We start from the raw sequence: 23,610 nt of genomic DNA on the forward strand, positions 1-23,610 counted from the left end.
AAAATTAAGAGAATGCAATATTAAGATAGAACCTGATAAATGTGAATTTTTGAAAGTAGAACTTAACTACTTAGGACATATAGTAACGGCTAACGGTGTAAAACCAGATCCTAAAAAGATCAATGTTGTTAGTGACTTTCCTACTCCAAAAACACAAAAAGATATTAAATCATTTTTAGGGCTAGCAGGATATTATAGGAAATTTATTGATAAATTTAGTGCTATAGCCAGACCTTTAACAGACTTGTTAAAGAAAGATCATGATTGGCAATGGAGTGAAGCAGAACAGGCAAGCTTTGATTTGTTAAAATACAAATTAACGCATACTCCTTTGTTACAATATCCCAATTTTGCAAAACCATTCATATTAACCACAGATGCCAGTGGTTATGCTATAGGTGCAATTTTAAGTCAAGGTAAATTAGGACAGGATAAACCAATAGCGTATGCTAGTAGAACACTAAACAGTGCAGAAGTCAATTATAGCACTGTAGAGAAAGAATTATTAGCAATTGTGTGGGCATGTAAACATTTTAGACCTTATGTGTTAGGTAGAAAATTTCAAATAGTCACCGATCACCGTGGATTGGTTTGGATATTTAATGTTAAGGACCCTAGTTCACGTTTGATACGTTGGAAACTACAGTTAGAAGAATATGATTATGAGATTCAATATAGAGCCGGAAAAAGAAACTGCAATGCTGACAGTTTGAGTAGGTATCCTGTAGAATGTTTAATTACGCATAGTGAGGAAATAACAGAGGAAAGAAAACAGAAAATTATAAATGAAATGCACTGTTGTCCGGTAGGAGGCCAGCAAGGCATACAGAAGACAATTGAAAGAATAAAGTTATATATATCATGGCCTGGACTTGAACACGATGTAACAGAATTCATAAGAGTGTAAAATTTGTCAAGTAAACAAAGACACCCGTCCAAAAGTAAAACAGCCTTTAGAAATTACTGACACACAGACCAAACCTTGGGATAAAATTTATTTAGACATTGTAGGCCCTTTGCCTCAGACCGAAAAAGGAAACAAATACTTATTAACATGTCAAGATAATTTAAGCAAATATGTCATAGCCATTCCACTACATACACAAACTATAGAAGAAATAGTAACAGCATTCATGAACCATATTATTTTAATTTATGGAATTCCTTCATCTATTGTAACGGACCAAGGTTCAAATTTTATGAGTGATATGTTTAAGAGATTATGCAAGTTAATGAGAATTGAGAAAATAAATACAACTGCATATCACCCTGAAAGTAATGGAGCACTTGAAAGAACACATAAATCATTAGTTACGTTCTTAAGATGCTTTTGCGATCCTAAGACTTCAGACTGGGATTACTGGATATTTTTTGCATGCTTTACTTACAATACAAGTCCTCATTCTGTAACTAAATACACACCGTATGAAATGTTATTTGGGAGAAAAGCCAACTTACCTGGTAATTTACAACAAACACCTCAACCATTATATAATTATGATGATATTGTCCTAGATATTAAAAATAAAATGCAGAATTGTCATAAAGTAGCTAGAGAGAGATTAATTCAGTTTAAAGAGAAACAGAGAGAAAAAGTGAAAGCCAATGCCGTAAGATTTGAAGAAAATGATTTAGTATTGTTAAGAATAGAAAACAGACATAAATTGGAGCCTTTGTGGAAAGGTCCATTTGAAATAAAGAAAATCATTGGTTCAAATGTAATAATTCAAGAATTGGGAAAGAGAAAACATCACGAAGTACATACTAACAGGTTAAAACCTTATTTCTCTTCCATTACAGGTAGCAAAAAATGAAGCTACTTAAATTGTGGTCAATGATAGTGATCAGCACATGGTGTTGGGTACAGTTCCAAGCACAGGAAGTACAAGAAATCAAATCTAAAACAGGCATATATTTTGATGAAGTGGGTACTTTATTATTCTATCCTATGAAATGGAAAGTGGTTACTTATATCAATCTAGAACCAATCAGAGAATTGTGGAAACAAACCAAGGACCATCAGCGTAGAGTTACAGAATTTTGTTCTAAAATCCATGATAAAATTGGTATCATTTAACAGATTGTGGGGCTTTTGATCAATACGTGAAATCAAAAATTAGATATATCGACAATTTAAAGAATTTAATTAGTGAATATTTGATAAATACACCGAATTCAGGAAAAGTCAATTTGAATAAAATTCGAGTAAAAGAGGAGTTTTGAATTTCGTGGGCGACATAGCTAAAATTTTATTCGGTACTCTGACACAGTCAGATGCTGAAGAATATCATCAACATGTATCACAATTAGAAAAGGAACAAGCTGAATTTTTACATATTCCTAAAGAACACATGATAGTTATTAAATCAACAATTAGTTCGGTTAACTTAACACTTCAAAGAGTAAATCAAAATGAAAAAGCATTAAAAGATGGTCTCACAAAATTAACAAATTATAGTTCTCAAAAACTTGGAGAATTACAAGAAGAAATTGAAAATGTAAACTTAATAAATGAACAAGTCAGATTAGTCCAGAGAGGTGTGGATGAAAGTCAACACTCGTTTGAAATTTTAATAGATGCCTTTGTACACGCTGAGCAAGGTACGTTACAGCCACAATTAATAACCACACAGAAAATCAGAAGTTTGATGACTAAACTACAGCTACCAAATGGATTGGACTACCCTAACTTTCCTTTCTCTGAACTACAAAAACTTATTACACCTCATGCTTACGCTTATAAGCAATATTTGGTATATGTGTTAGAAATCCCTTTGACATCTCCTACTACGTATCACCTCTATAGAATTCTTCCTTTTCCTGTAAAACGTCATGATTCCACCTATGCTTACGTCAGTTCTAATAAAGAATATGTGTTCAGTGACCCCATCCATCAACATTATGGAAAATTAACTACCAATGAGTTAACTGGATGTTATCAACCAAACATGTTGCAATTTGTGTGTAAAGAAGATATTCCCATTTATACCTATGTTCCAGACGCAGATTGTGAAGCTACTTTGCTACACCCTTCCACTTCTAAAATTCCCCCAAGCTGTGAATACAGATTGTTAAAATTAAACAAATCATTTTGGATACCCTTGCACATGAGTAATGAGTGGTTATATATAGCACCTCAACCTGACACTCTAACCGTAATATGTCCACAACAAACAAAGACGGTAAAGATTAAAAATGAAGGTAAACTAACTTTAAAACTAAGGTGTAAAGCATTTTCTTCTTATGTAACTTTATATGCTATTTCTACAATTATTGATAATGTTACTGTTGACTTTATGCCTACAGCACCAGTTGATTTTGATTGTTATTTTGACAGCCTGAAAAATGAAAATTTTGAAAAGTTACCATTGGAAATACCTTTAGCAAATATTATGTCATCTACAGATGACTTGAGGTTGGCCAGTTTAAAAGTAGAGGAAGTAGAAAAATTAATAAAAGAACAAGAAAAGGAATATGATAATTGGCTTCTCACTGCCACCTCATGGGGTTCAGTTATTGGAATATTGATTATGATTGTTTTATGTTGTTGTTGTAGCCTTTGTTGCTGCAAATGTTGTCGAGAAGGTTGTTTTTGGCTTTATGATAAATGGTCACCTAGAGATTGTGTTAGACAAACTCATGACAGACTATGCGTCAACATACTTAATTACCCTCAGAAAGTGTCTTACACTAAAACAGAAGGTCTCTCACCTTCAGTATCATTAAAGTCATTGCCCATAGTGACGCAACCTAAGGCCAAAAGTAACACTTCTAGTGATGAGGAGAGTATAGCTCTTAGAACTAGAAGTAAACCAAGATTATTTCGGTAAAATAATTGGAAAACAAAGATAGAAAGTTTTCACCAAAAGTATAGGTAAAAACTTTTCTTAAGGGGGAAGGTGTAATATGTACTCTACTATGTACCTTGAACCCCTCCTAAATAATTATGTATTCATTCCTTTGACATCTTATTATCAATATGTAAGTCACGGAATGAACAGACCAGATAGTGGAATAACTTATATCAGTAGAAATTAGTATGTTTTGGGAAATAACGGATGTATAAATCTTACACTAAGGATACATAAATTTGGTGCTATCTTGAGGACATCCGGACCCCTCAGACGTCAAGATGTCTACGGTCACAGGGTCTGTTTGGGAATTGCCTCATTTCCGTTACCATAATATGACTATTCATTTTTTGATCCTATATAAACCACTATCTGGGCTGAAGAGGGACTATTCTACGACTACTATTCTATCACTGCTGTTCACTGGAACGTCAGCTTACTCTTTGAATAAACTCTACTTGGACTTGGACGCTGGTTGTTGCTGATTCACCTCAAAGCTTCCTGCGTGAGGGACTTAGCTTCCTCACCGTACCAACTGATTATCCCGACCAATAGAAAACCTATCTGGAACTCTACTACTACAACTACAAGATTACCTGGTAGCAACGACAATATAACATCTACTACAAAAGATAAAAAAAACATTACACCTCGACAGAAGATGAAGTAGCCTCAAATTATGAACATATAGAAGCAATGGAAAAGGATCACAAAGATTTTTTGAGAATAGCTTCAGAACAATTATTGGTTTTAAAGTCAACCATTGTTACAATGCATACAACCCTAAACGATGTTTCGGTGAATGAACGCAAATTAAAAGACGTTTCAACAAACTTAGATCGCGACGTTAAAACACAAAGTAGTCAACTGAAACATGAAGTAGATACCAGTCTCATGTTAAATGAATTAATTAGGCAAGTTGAAAGAGGAATTGAAGAATGTCAACACACGTTCGACTTGTTAATAGATGTATACTTGCATGCTCAAGACGGTATCCTCCAACCACAAATCATAACCATTCAGAAAATTATAGATGTATTAATGCAACAAACTATGCCAGAACTGACAATATTTCCTCCCTTTACCTCTTCCGAACTCATTTCCTTAATCAAACCCATTATATACACACAAGGTTCATATTTAGTTTATGTTGTAATAATTCCATTAATTTTGGAAACTAAATTTCTATTACATAGAATAATACCCTTTCCTGTGATAATGCACTCGAACTTAACTACAAAAGTGTTGAATGTGAAAAAGGAATATCTCTTTGTGGATATGCTAAATCAAAGATTTGGACATATTTCAGAAAATGAACTAAGGAAATGTTTCCAACCAAACAAGTTAAATTATGTTTGTGCTGAAAACACACCAATTGTAACATATGTACCCGATGTAGATTGTGTTGCTACTCTTGTACACCCAAACACTCAGAAAGTACCAAATAGTTGTACATTTAATTACTTACCTATACAACAAATTATGTGGATACCGTTACACATGAGTAATTCCCGGTTGTACGTTGCACCCCAAGTGGAATTGTTCACAACAGTGTGTCAAAATGGTCAACGACATTCTGATCGTTTACAAGGCAGAGGAATCATAACCATAAGAAATGATTGTAAAGGACTTGGTAGTAAAAGTATTCTGTATCGGCTTTCCCATTTCTAAACAAACTTAACTAAAGATGACATTATTCCATTTGTCAATGTAAACATTGATTGCTGTTTAACCCTTCCAGAGCAAGAAATAATAAAGGATGTCCCATTAAACCTTCCCTTATCCAATATTATGTCATCTGTGAATGATCTAAATCTTGCAAGTTTTAAAATTGATGAAGTAAATAAATTTATTGAGGATCAGAAGATTCGAGAAGAACAAAGAACTTCTTCTTGGAAAAGAATTGGTAGTGTATGGTATACTTATGTACTTTCATTAATATTATTTGTTTGTATTTGGTTTTGTGGATGTTGCCGAAGCACTATTTGGCTGTTTAATCAATGCTCCCCTAAGAAATGGTGGGCAGGATCAAAACAAGTGTTGTGCCTGCACCCCTTCTCACCCTTACTTGGACCCCATGTTTTTTAAACTGGTTAATTTTAATTGTAGTTGCCCCACATCTGGTGTGAAGTATGGGGTGGCCATCGGAATTTTAATGACGATGCAGTGGTAAGGTTCACTCCACAACTGCGTGCAGCATTAGCTTTAAAAAAGGGTCTCCATGTAAGCTAAACAAAGCATGCACGTGTCTCCCATATATGGACATGGAGTAATTTTGGCGATAATTTCTGGGCGGTTCCAGGGCACACATCATCATGAGCGCCCCTAAAAATTCTATATAAGCGCGAGATTATCTCGCGTCGGGTCGCTTGTTTTGGGCAACAACTGAAGGAGGAACCTGTGTCACTGGTGGCCAAAATGTGGAAACTGCGGTGATTTGCAGCTGGGGTGAGTGGAACCTATTATTGTCTGTCTGGTGGTGACGCGCGGGAAGTTTGTTCTGGTTCGGACATTGTATACTTAATCTCATTTAATTATATTCGTAGATTAGTGATGGGTGTTTTATTGAAGGGCAGAATGTACCCCTCCCCCACCCACTGGCGCCCGTCCTTGCAGTCCTGCCAATAGGGTTGACCGGTGGCAGAACACAAGTATGTCCTAATTTTACTTTTACAAATAGCCCTATAAATCAAATTAATGTATCATCGGAAAACAATAATGACCTCGTGATAAATATTGTGGCAGTGTTCGCAAATAGTTACATCGGGGGATGAAAGCAAGAAGGAAGGAAGTAGGCGGAAGATAATGTGACATAACTCGACTCATTTATCCCCTACAGGAAGTGATTTGACCTTTAACCCTACGCACTTGGTCCTTAAGACAACATTAAGTCATGTGCTCACTCCTCAGACTGGTCATGTTCCACTTGTCATCGTATTGTAGTGAATTATTTTTAGTTAACATATTGTAAATTAGGAATGTAGAGAATTGAATGTAGTTAGAAGTAAGTATAGTAGACCTTTGCATGTAGGAATGTGTTGATTCATTTCCTGTCTAGAGTAAAGCAGCAAGGCTAGTTTACCTTATTCTCAGGATATGAAAAGAACATTAAATGGAAATGCAGACGTAGCCATTAGGCAGTCGGCAAAAATATGGGAAAACGCTAACGGAAAGGTTGTGAAAGGAAGTTGAAGAGAGATCTAGACAGAAGGGCCAAAACTTCGAAGATAGCAGGAGGTTGCGAGAGTCATGGTGGGCAACGTGCGGCTGATCGGGCTACTTCTAACAGGTGAGCGCTGAGGAGATGAATTCAAGTTTAGTACGGGTGGAGTAATAAATATTCAAAATTACGGAATTAGAGTATACTATGTGATAAAGTGAATTAGCCTAAATTAAGAAGGTAATGTTTTAAATTACATGTGATATTTATGTAGAACATAGTGTTAGAAATAAATGTGATGTATTATGAAACAAGTTGTAGCCTCATGGACGTATTATCTATCATATTAGCTGAGCATGTTTAAGCTGACACCAGCATCCTTGGGAACTTGCCTTGCTCCATGCCAAGCCACACTACCACATTAGTAAGACTAATCCACACGAATTTATACAAAGTATAACGTTACAGTATAAAAGAAAGATATCGTACTATTATGATTGTCATTGTTTATACTTGGCTTTGGAGTGAACGGACGTGTTTTGTGTGTGCTCCGTACCTACAGTGTATATCTTTGTGCGAGGGTGCTTTGTCCGCAGCCGGCCGGCATTATGGTTGCCAGCAAGGACTGTTGTTCTGTGTGTAAGAGACCTTTCCATGGAAAGCAGAAATGTATCAGATGCAGTGGGCCCTGTGGTTCTAGACTTCATCTTTCGTGCCTCAACATGAGTGATACCGAGTACTCGTTGTTTATGGTTGACGGCCAGTCCACATACAATTGTGTGTCGTGTGTTTTACTTAGTCGTGCTTCTAGCCCTAAGAATACAAGAAGAAGAAGCTTGAGATCTGCTTCAACTTCGGAGCTTCCTGTGAAGGATATATCTCCGGATGGGGCGAGTATGCCTTTGGACCCCGAGTCTCTCGGCGTTCAGATCGAGATGGTGCGGCGTAATGGTGCTAGCACTCATAAGCTTGTTGAGAATCTTGTACAGATGGTTCTCAAACTCTCCGAAGATGTTCAACTACTTCGGAAAGATAATGGTTATCTGAAGAGTCAGTTGGCCAAGCTTGCTTCCTGTGCACCTGCTCCTGCAGTACCACCATCCATTCAGGAGCCTAGTCCCTTGGTTTACGATAATGCGGCACACAAGGCCGCCGACCCAGCTCTTTGTTCCGCTTCAACCAGCGCCGACGCCGGATCCAAATCTTATAAGGACATCCTTTCGGCTGGTTTGAAACCGAAGGTCTCCGGTGCTGAGTCTGAAGGTTTTATAACAGTCAGTTATAAAAAGAAGCCCACTTCCGTGATGCCATCGGTCAACACTGTCAACACAGTTCGACATCGTAGGCAGCCGCTGATAGGGGTTAGGAATTCTGCCGCTCTACCCATTGTGTGTAAAAGGGAAAGGTCTAAGGCCCTTTTTGTGTCTCGATTTAGTCCTGGGGTCTCGGCTGAAGATGTAGAAAAGTCGTTAAAGGAGCAATTAAGCCTCAAACGGTTGGTCTGCACTAGACTTAAAACTAAATTTGATGCTTACGCGTCGTTTCATATCTCTGTCAATGAGGTGGATTTTCCCCTCATTAATAACACTGGTGTATGGCCAAATGGGTGCCTGATTGCTCCCTTTTACGGTAAACTGACCCCTGATCAAGCGTACTCCTCCAGTACACCTCAGTCTTCAGCGGTATTATCGCCTGCAGGGAATATACCTATTGCGCCGGAGGAAGGCTCTATTCCCCTGTGATCATGGCTCATGTCGTCTGTGATTTTGATATATTCTTTCAAAATGTTAGAGGTCTGCGGACTAAATCCTGCGATTTTCTGGACAATGTCTATGCTAACCAGTCCAAAGTGTATTGCATCACTGAAACCTGGCTAAACGACACCTTTTTAAGTTCCAATTTATTTCCCAACACGTACAACGTATTTCGTGCTGACAGGGACTATTTAACTTCTAACAAGAAACGTGGTGGCGGCGTACTTACTGCTGTCTCCAAGTCATTATATGGGGTCAAACGTAGGTTCGATTTGGAGGTCACGGAAGAATGCGTTTGGATTGAAATTCCTGTTAAGGATAAATTTAATTTACTTATAGGAAATCATTATTTTCCACCTGATTGTGATGTAAAAGTGGTTGAAAAATATTTCAAATTCTTAGAATTAAATTTAAATTCTAATCTCTGCCGGGTAATTATGTTAGGTGATTTTAATGTACCTAACTTTGATTGGTTTAATGGCACCCCCCTTCCTAACTCGTATTATTATAACAAAATTAAAGGCAGTTGTATTTACGCCGCCTCATGCTTTCTTGGGCTTAGTCAGCACAACAAGTGTGTCCCTAATAGCGCACTGCTCGATCTTGTTTTTTCTAATTTCAACGATCTAAGTGTCTCTGTTTCAAAATCTCCGATGGTCGCTCCTGATAAGTATCATCAGCCTATTGTTATTGACTTTAAACTAATATTAGACTTCCATAATACAGTTACTTTTCCTCGACGTAACTTTAGTAAAGGGGATTATTTGCTACTTTATGAGACTTTGCGAATCACTGACTGGTCATGCGTTCTTAAAGAGAATTCTGTTGAATCTGCAGTTGAAAACCTCACGGCTGCTGTGTCTGAGGCTATTAACCTTGCTGTCCCTCTTGTTAAGCCAAGGAATTCCGCCTATCCTCACTGGTTTTCCAGTTCTCTTATATATTATATCAAGAAGAAAAATCAGTATTTTAAGAAATTTAAGAAAATTAAATCTGATCATGATTATAGTATTTTCTCCTACTATCGTAGATTAGTTAAAATAACTATTAAGGCTGATAGATTGGTTTGGTTGAGACGTATCGATGCAAATTTAAGATCTCAACCTAAGCACTTCTGGAAATATATTTCTAAATTCAAAAAGAATGATCAGTCGGTTACCCAAATTGTAGTTGGAAACAGAATTATTACGGAGCCTCAATTAATTGCCGAAGCCTTTGCTGACCATTTTTCTTGTGTTTTTAAACCTTCTTGTGTTAACACTCAGAATAATTCTGGTTATAATTGCTCTGATTTTATTAATATTCCATCCATCTCCGATGCAGACGTCAAACGGGCGATTTGTCGTCTTCGCTCGACGACTTGTGCCGGACCTGATGGGATTCCAAATTTCATTATTAAAGGCTGTTCCGAGATATTTACTCCACTCTTATGCCACATATTTAACCTCAGTCTACTCAGAGGGGATTTTCCCGCTTCTTGGAAGCAAGCCGCTGTAGTGCCGATTTTTAAGAAAGGCAACAGTGCCTTAGTTTCTAACTATCGGCCCATTTCGATTTTAAATAATTTCTCCAAAATTTTGGAAAGTATTGTACATGATCATCTTTCATTTTATTTCAAATTTAAGTTACACCCTAGTCAGCATAGTTTTTCCAAATCTAAATCTACGGTAACTAATTTAGTCTCCTACCTCACTGATGTTCAGCCTTCTGTTTGCTCACAGGGGCAGATTGACTCTGTATACTTCGATCTCAGACAGGCCTTTGATTCAGTCCCTCATCTCTCTCTTTTAGGAAAGCTTAATCATTTTGGACTATCCTCTCAGTACGTCAAGTGGGTCCAAAGTTATTTATCATCCAGATCGACCTTTATTCGTATTTTAGGGCAGTCTTCCTCTCCTTACTCGGTGCTATCTGGAGTCCCGCAAGGCTCTACCTTGGGACCTCTATTATTTAATATCTTTATCAATGACATTGGTGACAAAATTAAGTTCTCGAAATTTCTCTTATTTGCTGATGACTTGAAACTATATCGGGACATACATTCTGTGGATGACTGCAAATCTCTTCAAGCCGATATTGATTCTGTACATCAGTGGTGTGAAGATAATTCTATGAAACTTAATGTTGAGAAAACAAAAATTATATCGTTCACACGGAAAACCAACAGTATTTACTTTAATTACTTAGTAAGTGGTATTTTAATTTCCCGTACTGACTGTATAAAAGATCTTGGTGTACTATTAGACAGTAAACTTTACTTTCACTCTCATGTAAATTTTGTTTATTCTCAGGCACTTAGGACATTAGGGCTTATTCGATTTATTACATATAATTTTTCCTCTTTAGACAGTCTTGTTGTTTTGTATAATGCTTTAGTTAGGCCAAAGCTTGAGTATGCCTCTGTCGCTTGGAATAATCTTACACAGACTGATTCTAATAAATTAGAAAATATTAAAAGGAAATTTGCCAGTTTGTGCAATTACCGGTTTTTTCAGTTTAATACCCCAGGTAAATATGAGTTGATTTTAACTACGTTAAATTTTAGAACACTTTATTCCAGGCGGCGACATCTCGATGCTTTATTTCTTATTAATGTTTTTAAGGGCAAAATTAATTGCAATTCTATTATGGATACTGTTGGTATTCGTGTGCCGTCAAGGCAAATAAGAGAATTTTCTACGTTTTGCGTGTGCGGTGCGCTTAGACACAGTCCTTCAGCCAGGTGTGTCATTGCTGCTAATTATGTTTGTACATTCTTGGACATTTTTGGTATAATCAATGTTTCTTTTGATGACACTTATTCCATAAGGGATAATACCTAGAGTGGATCTTATTGGTTACTTTTGTACTTTAAATTTGCTTTATATGTTATCTATTAAGTTTTTAATGTCTTTTTTTTCTTCCCTTTTCTGTGTTGTCTTTGTATTTTGTTTGTTTGTTTGTGTTGCCCTGTAATTGGCTATAGCAGCTGTTGGTGAGTACATTAAATAAAGAATTTAATTATAGAATTGAAGTATTTAATTTGGCAAACACGTAAATAAATGAATTGAATTGAATATTGTACATTTATATAATTAGTTCATTTGTTTGTTTTTTATTTTAATGTTTCACTTTTAGGCATATTATTTAGCTCATTTACTGTTCATTATTTTGCAATAAATTAATGAATTGATTTATTATCATTATTATATTCTACATTTATATATTTAGTTCATTATTTGTTTTTGTATTGCTATGTTTACTTTTATTATTTTTTGTATTGTTAGTGCTCGGCTGTTATTGGCCTTTTTGGCTGTTGCCAAGCACTCAAATAAATGAATTGAATTGAATTGAATTGTACCAGCAAACTACGTACTGTATACTTGTAGGAGACTTACTACAAATCTGTATTTCGGCATTCTGAATAAACCACCTCTTCCTTCTTCGCTGAACTTCTAACTTCACGATCTCCTTCGACTCTAGTCAAGACAGAGCCCTCACCCCACAACAAATTGAACACTTTACCAACCTAAATTAATATTGGTGGCCTCGGCTATGTGACATTAAATTTGTAAACATTAAAGAAAAATAAAGTTATAAATCCTACATGATTTGAGGTTTATTCATAAACACAAAAAATTAATTTTTCACTTTATGAAAAATTATAAGGAGTGCTGCATTTTGGCAAAGAAAGCACTACCCTCCTCACGCATCCCAGCGGCTCAAGAAGCCTACAACATACAGCTCGAAAAGCGACAGTTGTCGGGTTTGCGTCCAGACGTTTCAATGCAGACAAAGTTTAAATCCCCTAAATAGGGAACACGATTTATTTAACTGTCAATGCGGAGAATATGTCGGATGTTTTTGTTACCTAGTCAGAACAGTGATAAATAAGGCCTGTAATAACAATCGAACAGCAGGATATAACAAGAGGTACGCTAACCACAGTCTTCACACCCGTAACTTCCAAGCATTTCATCAGGCACCTACCGCCCCCCCCCCCCCCGCCCCGCTGGTAGTTGCTATAACTTGAAGTTTCGGTCATTTTGCAAGGGACTGTAGGCAGCCACGAGCAGACGATCGTAACACACGTGGTCACTATTCGCGTAATCTACATGAAAATAGGGTGCCCTCGCAGAGACAGAATTGGTACCAAAGGAGCAACCCCCAAAATTCAGTGCAACAAAAGGAGGTACAGTCGGGAAAGGAGAGAACGACAACCGCGAGACGTCAATAAACGTACGGGTTGTAACCGATGAAATCAGATGAACCCCTTGAAGTCAGCTCCAACCCCAGTGCTCGAAGTGAATATTCTACGAAATTCAAAGAAATTAATTATTGACGCGGGGGCAAGCGATTTTCTGAGGCAACATGGAGCCACTGTTAGCTACAAGGACGAAACTTTGCTGCTGGACGGACAAAGATTTGTGGAGCACTTGAGGGACGCCTCTGATTTCGCTCTCAGTGTATACCTCGCAGATGACGGTCACACCGCCTCTAAGCAAACGCGTAGTGAGAGGAAAATTATCTGGCCCCGTGTGAATGTGTAGACCCAGTAGATCTGCCTGCCGACGCGAGGTCTCTGTGTCGCGTGTGTTCTAACGTTGGAAAACCAAATACGCACAGACGAAACAAGTCCCCCTGCGCCTATGTGCGGTGTCAGTGCACGTGTGGCCTGAGAAGATATTTACTATAGTGACTGAGGCGAAGGAAAATTCAGGGCACTTATTGTTGCAAGTAACAAATGTAAGTCGAGGGCCCCTTGATATTCCAAAGCACGTGAGGTATCAGAATCTCTAATTAACGAAGTCAACGGAAACGGAAATTGCGAAGAAATTTCGAAACAAAGAAACAAGAGTTACAGCAAAAATGAGGCCACTACTAAAGAGTAAAATGAAGCACTTAAGAGAGAGGGAGGGAGCAGTAATAGAACCAGTTATACAGAAGTACGCCCACGTATTATTTTTAAAAAAAGGCACACAGGGAGTTCGGTAGTTCTTTGCGTGATGATACACATCAGGTGCAGGAGGCGTAGTTCGATGTACACGGACATCCTTTCCTATGCAGTAGTGATCATCACGTTGATAAACATCATCACCATTTTGTTCATGTTCAACACCATGATGGGCATGCATGCAGGTTACATACGATTTGAGCTAGTGTACGATTTTCTGTCGGCACTACCCTCGACATTACAAATCACACAACAGCAACTCATTTGCTTTAAACGGGAAACTGAATGACGTTGCTATTGCCAACGAACGTAATCTATTGACGTGCGTGGCTGAGAAAGTGGGGTGAAAGGGAGAAGACAGCGTCAGCATTTAACGCTTCGTGGCGTCAGAGGAGTTTTGTTGATTTGATTAAGAGGTAAGTATTAGCGTATGAACTTATCTATGTACCGGTAAGAGTTTAGTTCAGGGGTCGGATTTTACATATTTAAATTCTTTGAAATTTCAAAGTACGCGCTATAACGAAACGGCCGAATTGAGTAGTTGAGAGAAAGGCCGTATGTGGCGCTCCTATAGCTTCGCATTCGCACGCTGCTTGGCGGCCTTCGCTGTGACATCATGCAGTTTTAATTCGCAGCGTTTCCAGTTCTGTAACATTTTGTTCTCATTTTATTATCCTTGCATAACCATCATGTCACTGTCAAATCCAAAGAAGAGAAAAGTGGACTTCGAATGTCGTGCTTTCAAGGCAGAGTGGAGTGTGAATTATTTTGTTAACGAATTACATGACAAAGCACTGACACTATAGCTGTACTAAAAGAGTACACTATACGACGTCATTACCAGACGCACGACACAATATTCTCAACTCACTGAAAATCAACGATCAGAAAAATTGGAAAAATTAAAACGGAATATTTCATCACAACGCAATTTCTTCAAGAAAATGAAAATGAGGCTGCGACTAAAGTAAGTTTACGAGTAGCTCATTTGTTAGCCAAGGAAGGAAAGCCTTTTACTGATGGTGAGCTAATTAAATCATGTTTGATTTTAACTCTCCTTGGGCCGGACTTAGCTCCGCTCCGAACCAACGACTTGTTCGACGATCAACATACACGGTTGAACACGCGAAGACATTTCATGGTGGCAGCGGTGGGATAGAGGGGAGCTACTTTATCGACTTCCAGAATTTTCGGCGGTTGACCAAGCCGGAGGGGCTTTGAGTCTGTACCGAGGTGGACCAAGCCTTTCCCGAGGGAACAACGCTCCGGAGGAATCCACAAGGCGCCGTGGTACCTGTTCACCAACTGTTGAAGCCAAGTCCGTGATTGGAGGCCATCATCAGCAGCCCTACATTAGCCCGAGGGACATCTTTGGTGATAACCGTTGGCAACCTGCACCGCGAGAGGGACTTCTACCCTGAGGGGAGCTGAGAAGCCATCACTGGAAGCCATCACTGTGCATCTTCATTCACCCTACACCTACAATAGGTTAGTCCAACCATAATGGCAGATGAAAATGATGATTTGGAAAATACTCAGGATAATAATTACATTTCTGTGGTACAGGCCGTAAAATTAATTCCTCGTACATTTGATGGTAACCCTAAACACTTGCGTGAATTTATTGAGGGAGTCGAAGCTACGATCCAAGTAATACATCCAAACAAACAACAATTACTTTTAAACTTTATTGAATCTAAAATCAAAGGCGATGCCAAGGACAATGGTATTCACCATCAGGAAGTGTAAAGAGGGACTTTAGGGGGTCACAGGGACCTCAAATTAAAAGGGAAATAAACCTTGCAACTGATACTCAGTGTTATCGTTGCCAAGGCCAAGGACACGTGCGAAGAACTGTAACAATGTTCCGCAATGTGGTAGGTGCAAAAGACGGGGGCATGAAACACGTCAATGCAAACAGGGAAACAGGCAGTAGAGCTGCCTGGGCAGTCGCAGAAAACTCAAGTTTTAGGCTGCACATTAATAGGTGACATGGAGTCACAAAAGGTTAATTTAGTTGATGGGAAATCACTAAAACTTGAAAATCAACTTTAAATTTAACACATTTTGGGGCCATATGAGATTTACTTCATATGTCCACAGCTGAAAGGAGGCATTGGTATAGTGCTAGTAGATACAGGGGCACAAGTATCTCTAGTTCAGGAAACTTCACTAGTTAGGAACATTGCCCAAAGCGAAAGCGATATGGAAATACAAGGCATTAGTGGAAACAAAGTTAAAATTAAAGGTAAAGTTACTTTAACACTGAATAATTGCACGAAACCAATAAAATCTGATTACGTAGTCAAGAAATTGCCTAGTCATGTTGATGTAATATTAGGACAAGAATGGCTTTTGGAAAATGATTAGGGTAACTCGGGGGGAGATGGCAGTTGGGGGAAGAAGCCTCTTTGCTTGTAATTTCTACATGCGCGCAGAGGTGGCAACATCGACTACTCAGTAGGAAGAGGAACGTGTGTGTGAAGACAACTACTGTCAAAGAATCTTTTGTTATCCAGCTTCATCATGTTTATACTAAATTGTTTTCCCATAGGACTCGGTAAGTACGTGCTTTATAAGATTGTATTACCCGTACTTAAGGTCTGTAACCAGATGTTTTATTTGAAAGCACAAATATTACTGATATAATAGAGCAGTGGCTTCTCGTACGCAAGTTGCTTGTGTGGGCACTCACAGCTCTGGCAAGTCTTTGTGAGTAAACAGGTGTGGCATCTTCCCCTGATGTTTGGGATAAGATGCCATATTGAGTGAAAAAATGATTTATTGTGCTTCAAGGCTGTGCTTATGTCTTATAGGAAGCGTCAGTGATAAGAATATTGATATTTTCTTTATAACACAACAGGTCATGCCACGTGAATACGTCAGGAAAACAAATCGTGCTTCCTGGTCAGAAGCAAACCTCCTTCTTGCATCTCAAGAAGTGAAGACAGGGAAAATGACATTGTGGAACGTGTCAAAAACATATAAGATCCCATATAGAACCCTGAAGAGACGCATTGAATCTGAGAATTTCATGAAAGGGTTTCCTGGCCCTACAGGTTCATTTTATATTTTTATGTCATAAATTTCTTTGCTGAGATTACTTAATAAAGGTTAGCTCCTATGTTATTTCAGTTTCACGTTGAACTTACGACAATTTCAGGTTGCCTTGGAAGGGAGCAAGAAAAAGCTCTAGTAAAATACATACAGCATCTAGAGGAAGTTGGTTCTCCACCAACAGCCAAATCTCTCCGACAGCTAGCTTACAGTTTTGCTGAGAAAAATTGCATTCCTCATCGGTTTAACAGAGACACAAGGCTTGCTGGTTATGACTGGATGCAGCTGTTTTTGAAACGTCATCCTGAACTTAGAGTGAGGAAGAAGACTGCAGTTCTGACAACTTGCGTTGTACCAAGTGTTAAATGTCTGTCTGATCACTTTGCAAGCAGAGGCATCTTTCCTCATACCATGAGGCATCTTCCCCATACAGTTGGGGGAACATGCCGGTTGTGCAAGGTTGTATTCGAAGAATTGTTTTGCCTCTTTATATATCTCATTTTTAATTGTAATTAATTACTTGAATACAAAAAGGACTGAAAAATATTGTGTCAATTTTTGGTACTTCTTACTCACCCCATTTTCTAGCTATCCCCGCGAAATGCCTTAACTATTGCGTCTTCCCCCGAGTTTATTACCTGGAGTGTATTTAGCACAGTCGCTTAGTGAGGAAGCTAATGGGACTTGTGTGACGAGTATTATAAACACCTTAGAGGAAGACGTCACAATCGATCCACCCATAGTTGAATTAGAAGAAATAGATAATGACGAATCGTTTGCCCTAATATTTACAACTGCATTAATTCAGGATAACAACCGTTTACGTAGATTACGGGAAGAGTTGAGGACGGATCACCTAAATAGTGAAGAAAGGGTTTCCCTCATCAAAATTTGTGAAGAATACAATGACGTATTCCACTTATCAGGAGATAAATTAACATTCACGACAGCTGCTGAACATGCCATACCCACTCCAACTATTGACCCGAACAGAGGTATAAATACTAAACCTTATAGAATTCCAGAAATTCACAAGGAAGAGGTTCAAAATCAGACAGAGCAAATGTTACGCGATGGTATTATCGCACCCAGTAAAAGCCCATGGAATTCCCCGATATTAGTTGTACCAAAGAAGGCGGACGCCTCAGGTAAAAAGAAATGGAGAATCGTGGTAGATTTTAGAAAGATGAACGATGTCACGATTGGCGACAGCTTTCCCATACCCGTCATATCAGAAGTACTAGACGCTTTAGGTAACTCCAGATACTTCTCAACTATTGACTGTGCAAGCGGTTTCCTTCAGGTCCCAGTAAAAGAAATAGATCAGCCCAAAACAGCATTTAGTACCTCCCAAGGCCATTATGAATATAAGCGAATGCCTTTTGGTTTAAAAGGTGCCCCATCGACATTCCAAAGACTAATGACATCCGTACTTAGCGGAATTCAAGGAATAAAATGTCTAGTTTATCTTGACGACATTGTAATTTTCGGAGAAACTCTGCACGTACATAACGAAAAGTTAAGGGAAGTTTTAAGGGTTTGGCAATTTTGCTAAAATCTGGTATGAAACGCCTATAATATCCTGCTAAACCTAGAAAGCACTTTAGTTTCTTAGTAGTTGTCGGGACTGGAAAATTCCTTATGGCTTATACCTTTTTCTCATCCGGTTTAACGCCGGTACTTGTGATAATATGGCCTAGATAGGATACTTCCTTTCTCAAAAATTCACGTTTATCAGGCTGCAATTTCAGGTTGTGCTGCCGCATCCTGCTTAACCCTTTGCCGCGGAGATGTAAAGTTCGAGGTTAACAGAACTATTGAAAAAGAACACACCATATGTTTGGAATGAAAGGACACAAGCAGTCTTCAATACTTTGAAAGAATTATTAACGACGGAGCCGCTGCTCCAATATCCTGATTTTAAAAGATCGTTTGTTCTAACCACTGATGCTAGCAACGACGCCACTGGAGCAATCCTAAGCCAAGGCCCAATAGGGAAAGATCTCCCCATCGCCTACGCGAGTCGAACCCTGAACAACGCAGAAAGAAACTATCCCACTGTAGAAAAAGAACTGTTAGCTATTGTGTGGGGATGCAAATATTTCAGGCAATACCTGTATGGTAGAAGATTCACAATAGTTACTGACCACCGCCCTTTAACATGGATATTCAGTGTAAAAGACCCAAGTTCGAGACTCTTAAGATGGAGACTAAAATTAGAGGAATACGACTATGAAGTAGTTTACAAAAAAGGTTCAAATAATACAAATGCTGACGCACTTAGCAGAATTCAGGTAGCCATAAGCACCACTGAAGCCAAGAACGAAAGTTCAGAAATAACTAAGGAAGAAAAACAAAGAATATTTCAGGAAATGCATGAAATGCCCACCGGCGGTCATTTGGGAATGAACAGAACGTATGACAGGATAAAACTTTTTGTAACTTGGCCGGGATTGAAACACGAATTAGAAGAATACATTCGAAAATGCGAAGTTTGTCAAGAGAACAAAATTACCCAAAACAAGACAAGGATGCCCTTACAAATTACCACTACCCCCGACATTGCTTGGGAGAAGTGTTCATTAGATATTGTTGGCCCCTTAACACCAACATTAGATGGAAATAAGTATTTGTTAACATTCCAAGATGAATTGTCAAAATTCACACTAGCCGTTCCAATCCGACAACAAGATGCCGAAACAGTAGCCAAGGCCTTTGTAGAAGAAGTTGTGCTAAAGTTCGGAATACCACAAATAATTTTAACAGATCAAGGGTCAAACTTTTTAAGTGAACTATTCACAAACATTTGTAAGATTCTAAAAATCAAAAAGATAAAGACAACTGCATATCACCCGCAATCAAATGGAGCACTAGAGAGAACCCACAGAGTATTAGTAGAGCACCTTCGTTGTTCCATCCTCGAAGATCAAACTAATTGGGACAAGTGGATCTCTTACGCCATTTTTGTATTTAATACGACCCCTCATACTTCCACTGGATATGCCCCTCATGAACTCATGTTCGGTAGAAAGCCAAATATACCGGGAATATTGCAGAAAGAACCTCCCGATACCAGTACACATATGATAACTATATTAAGGAATTGCAATCTCGTTTACAATCAAGTTACGAAATAGCGAGAACCAACATAAAGGCAAGAAAAGAACGCAGTAAAGAGTATCACGACAAAAATATCAATGTCCCTCTATTCACAGTCGGAGACAAGGTTTTGTTACATGACCAAATGGTCAGGAGAGGTAGATCATTAAAATTATCTCCGCCATGGATAGGACCTTATGAAATCACAGAAGTCGATGATGTAAACATCACGCTAAAATTACCCAAAAATAGAACCCTCAAGGTCCACGCTGACAGACTGAAACCATTCTTTCATTAATTACAGGACTATGGCAAACAACAACAGACTCTGGACCATCTGTACACTATTCATGACACTAAGACAAGCCCCTGCCCTCGACGTGACACTACAAATATTTAAGGAGTCACCTGGTCTTTATTACGACCAGATGGGAGAAGCCCAGTTGTACAATACCGAATGGAAAATTGTAACCTATGTCAATCTGCAAGAAGCAGATAACAATTTAGATATTGTGAGGAAATATGCGGAACAATCCCTGAACTTTTGTAAAAAGCATGAGCACACGTTCTGGATATACTTTACAGACTGCATGAAAACTATTAGACACGTAGACAGACAAATTAAAGAGATAGAAGACATGAAATTGATTGTCAGACAGTTAACTAGAAGTGACGATGACACGAATCATTCACGTTTCAAACGAGGAGTTTTTAACTTCATTGGCGGAATAAGCAAAATTTTATTTGGTACAATGGACAGCGATGACGCTTCCTACTATACTGACAAAATTTCCAACTTAGAAAAGGAACAAGTCGATTTTCTAAAACTTTCGAAAGAACAGATTCCGGTCGTCAAATCAACATTAAGGTCAGTAAATTCCACCTTGACGGAAGTATCCGAAAATGAAAGAGTTTTGTCTGAAGGTTTACAGAAAATGGCCTCGCGCATAAATGAAAACGACGGTGAAGTAAAGAAAATGTTTACTGCCACCTCCATGATGCTTACTGTTAACGAACATGCCATGCAGCTAGACAGAGCAATTAATGAATGTCGTAGGGAATACGAAATTTTAATAGATGCCATTATGAATGCCCAAAAGGGAGTACTTCAACCACATATTAAAACGCCTGCTCAAATTGTGAAGCAAATGAAGGCAAGCCAAGCTGACATTCCAAGTGAACTGTCATTACCTATACCACTGAGTGCAACGTACCAAAACCTAGTTTTAAGATTGATTGATTTTGATGTATTTTTAAAGGGTAATTATCTTGTATATGTAATTCGCCTACCTTTAACAAATCATGTAAATTACAACGTATACCACGTTCTGCCATTGCCAATTAAGATTAGGGAGACAGATTCTAAATTTACCTTCATCCTCCCAGAACGTGAGTACCTATTAATGGATGTAGCTAAACAATACTACGCCAGATTAAGGGTAGACGAAATCAAGGATTGCAAAATAATCAACAACTATCACCGGGTTTGCAAACAAAACCATCCTGTGCAAGTAACGCATCTTGATGAGGAATGTGAAGCTATGATGCTGCAATCCATTAGGACCATACCACCCAGCTGCTCTCGGAGAGTAGTTGAGTTGAACCAGACTCTATGGACCCAGTTAGATAACAATGAATGGTTATATGTTGCCCCTGGACCTGATACCCTTACAGTTCTTTGTTACAAACAAGAACCCACAGACATCGAGATAAAGGGCAAAGGAAAACTTAAATTAAATAATATGTGCAAAGGTTATGGTGTAAAGGTTTTCATTCAAGCACAGACGGTTGTTGAATCAAATAATACTGATAAAGACATTATTCCACCTTTGTCTCTAGAATACAACTGTTGTGAACCGGAAGATCGAGGTATTAATCTCAATACCATCCATTTGGACACTCCATTAAAAAACATTGTAAACCATCTTGACGACTTACGGATAGCAAGCCATAAGGTAGATGAGGTCAAGAAGCTTGTCAACGACCAAGAGTGGAAGTTAAAACACTCGAACATAGACTATCACCTTTCCTTCCTGTCCTACGCAGGAATGGTGACCACAGGAATAGTCATGATCTTCCTTTGCTGTCATTGTTGTAAATGTTGTCGCAAAATTTTTCCAAACGCGTCGAGGTGGTGGAATGATAATAACTCGTGTACCAACATAATATTTAAACCCAAAATTGTGAACTCAATCCATTCCTCAAGAGAAAGTTTAAAATTTCCAATTAGCAGGGCAAGCACCAAGCAAAGATCGTCACAAGACAATGCACTGGAAGCAACTGAACTTGTGTCATTGGACACTAATGCAAGACGTAATGGTCCTTCTGGTAAACGCTGAATGTAAAATGTACATTGCAACCCAATCCTTGTTATAATAGTGCCTAAGCGCCATACCATTGTAGATTAATCACCAAGTAATTTTGTTTAAAAATAAGCACTATTATTGCTTATTTTTCCATAAGGGGGGGAGGTGTCGCATATGGACCCTCTTGCCATATATCAACCCTTCATACATGTAATTGGGTATGACTGTATGTAGTGTTTGTTATTTTTAGTTATTATTAATAGATACCTATAATCGTCAACATATTGTAAGGGTCAGTAAGCTACAGATGCTACAAGCCAGACTGTGGAGATAATGAACCATAAAAATGATAAGATTATACGCGTCTCTAAGTAAGTGTGTCACCCTACGGTAAACCCCGGCACCTGTTGATGAGTATATGCCCCTCCGGCACAGGACACACTTTTAATTCCCTTTATAAACCACTGTCTGTAAGCACCACGCGGACTACACCGGAATTCACCACCAAACGTTGTGTTCTACTCTGCATCACGCCTAATAGTTTACTGACAAGAGCTATAAACTGGTGTAACTTTGTTTCAATAAACAACTATATATATATCTACTGAGTTGCTACAAGTGAGCTTAAATTTCAATTCTTAAGTGTCCAACGCACCCAATCAACAGACTTCCGCTCGGTCTACGCTCCCGTATCCCATCACAATCCTTCGGGATACAACAATGTGTCAGTTGATATAGAGCAAATAGATAAGAATAGAAAATTAAAAATAATTAATGAAATGCATAACTGCCCTGTGGGAGGCCATCAAGGAGTCGAACGAACAGTGGAGAGAATAAAATTATATATTACTTGGCCGGGTTTAGAGCAAGATGTGACAGAGTACGTGAGAAGGTGTAAAATTTGTCAAGTAAATAAAGAATCAAATCATAAAATAAAACAGCGCTTAGAAATTACAGGTATACATTATAAACCGTGGATCAAAATTTATTTAGACATAGTAGGACCCTTACCGCAGACAGAAAATGATAATATATATAATTTGACATGCCAAGACAATGAGTAAATACGTCATAGCAATTCCAATTAAAAATCAAACAGTAGAGGACGTAACAGACGCCTTCGTGAATAAAGTTATTTTAATTTATGGCATTCCAAATTACATAGTGACAGATCAAGGCACGAATTTCATGTCCGACATGTCTAAAAGAATTTGAAAACTATTTAAAATTGAGAAAATTCATACCGCAACAAACCATCCTGAAAGTAATGGTGCCTGAGAGCGGACACATAAAACATTAGCAACCTATTTACGTTGCTTTTGTGATCCAAAAACTAGAGATTGGGATAAATGGTTACCTTTCGCAAGTTTCACGTATAACACTACACCACACACAATCACGAAATTTTCACCTTATGAAACACTGTATGGAAGAAAATGTAATATTCCAG

General features: G+C 38.3%; 1 protein-coding gene and 1 long non-coding RNA gene across 5 annotated transcripts in view; one reads left to right on the forward strand and one right to left on the reverse strand.

Annotated features, from left to right (window-relative positions):
- LOC147874108 (uncharacterized) overlaps nucleotides 1-23,610 on the reverse strand; it is an 83,845-nt gene that overhangs the window by 37,645 nt on the left and 22,590 nt on the right. For all 4 annotated transcript variants that reach the window (XR_015534793.1, XR_015534791.1, XR_015534790.1 and 1 more), the window contains one exon: nucleotides 1-23,610. This exon is cut by the window's left edge and continues 37,645 nt beyond it; it is cut by the window's right edge and continues 5,101 nt beyond it. This is a non-coding gene — a long non-coding RNA (uncharacterized LOC147874108).
- On the forward strand, nucleotides 4,826-5,939 carry LOC147874110 (uncharacterized). The gene is made up of 2 exons (XM_087347535.1): nucleotides 4,826-5,288; nucleotides 5,523-5,939. Exons 1-2 carry the CDS (start codon nucleotides 4,893-4,895, stop codon nucleotides 5,937-5,939), a joined length of 813 nt encoding a protein of 270 aa, XP_087203661.1. The 5' UTR covers nucleotides 4,826-4,892.

Source organism: Zootermopsis nevadensis, unplaced genomic scaffold, assembly GCF_977971745.1.
Source record: "Zootermopsis nevadensis isolate Lab colony 2312 unplaced genomic scaffold, Znev_1.0 Znev_ptg000011l, whole genome shotgun sequence".
Lineage (NCBI taxonomy): Eukaryota > Metazoa > Arthropoda > Insecta > Blattodea > Termopsidae > Zootermopsis > Zootermopsis nevadensis.

Coding starts and splice junctions, on each gene's coding strand:
- LOC147874110 (XM_087347535.1), top strand. CDS start 4,893: ATGCAACAAACTATGCCAGAACTGACAATATTTCCTCCCTTTACCTCT. Junction 5,289..5,522: donor TACACCCAAACACTCAGAAA/GTACCAAATAGT, acceptor TCCCATTTCTAA/ACAAACTTAACTAAAGATGA.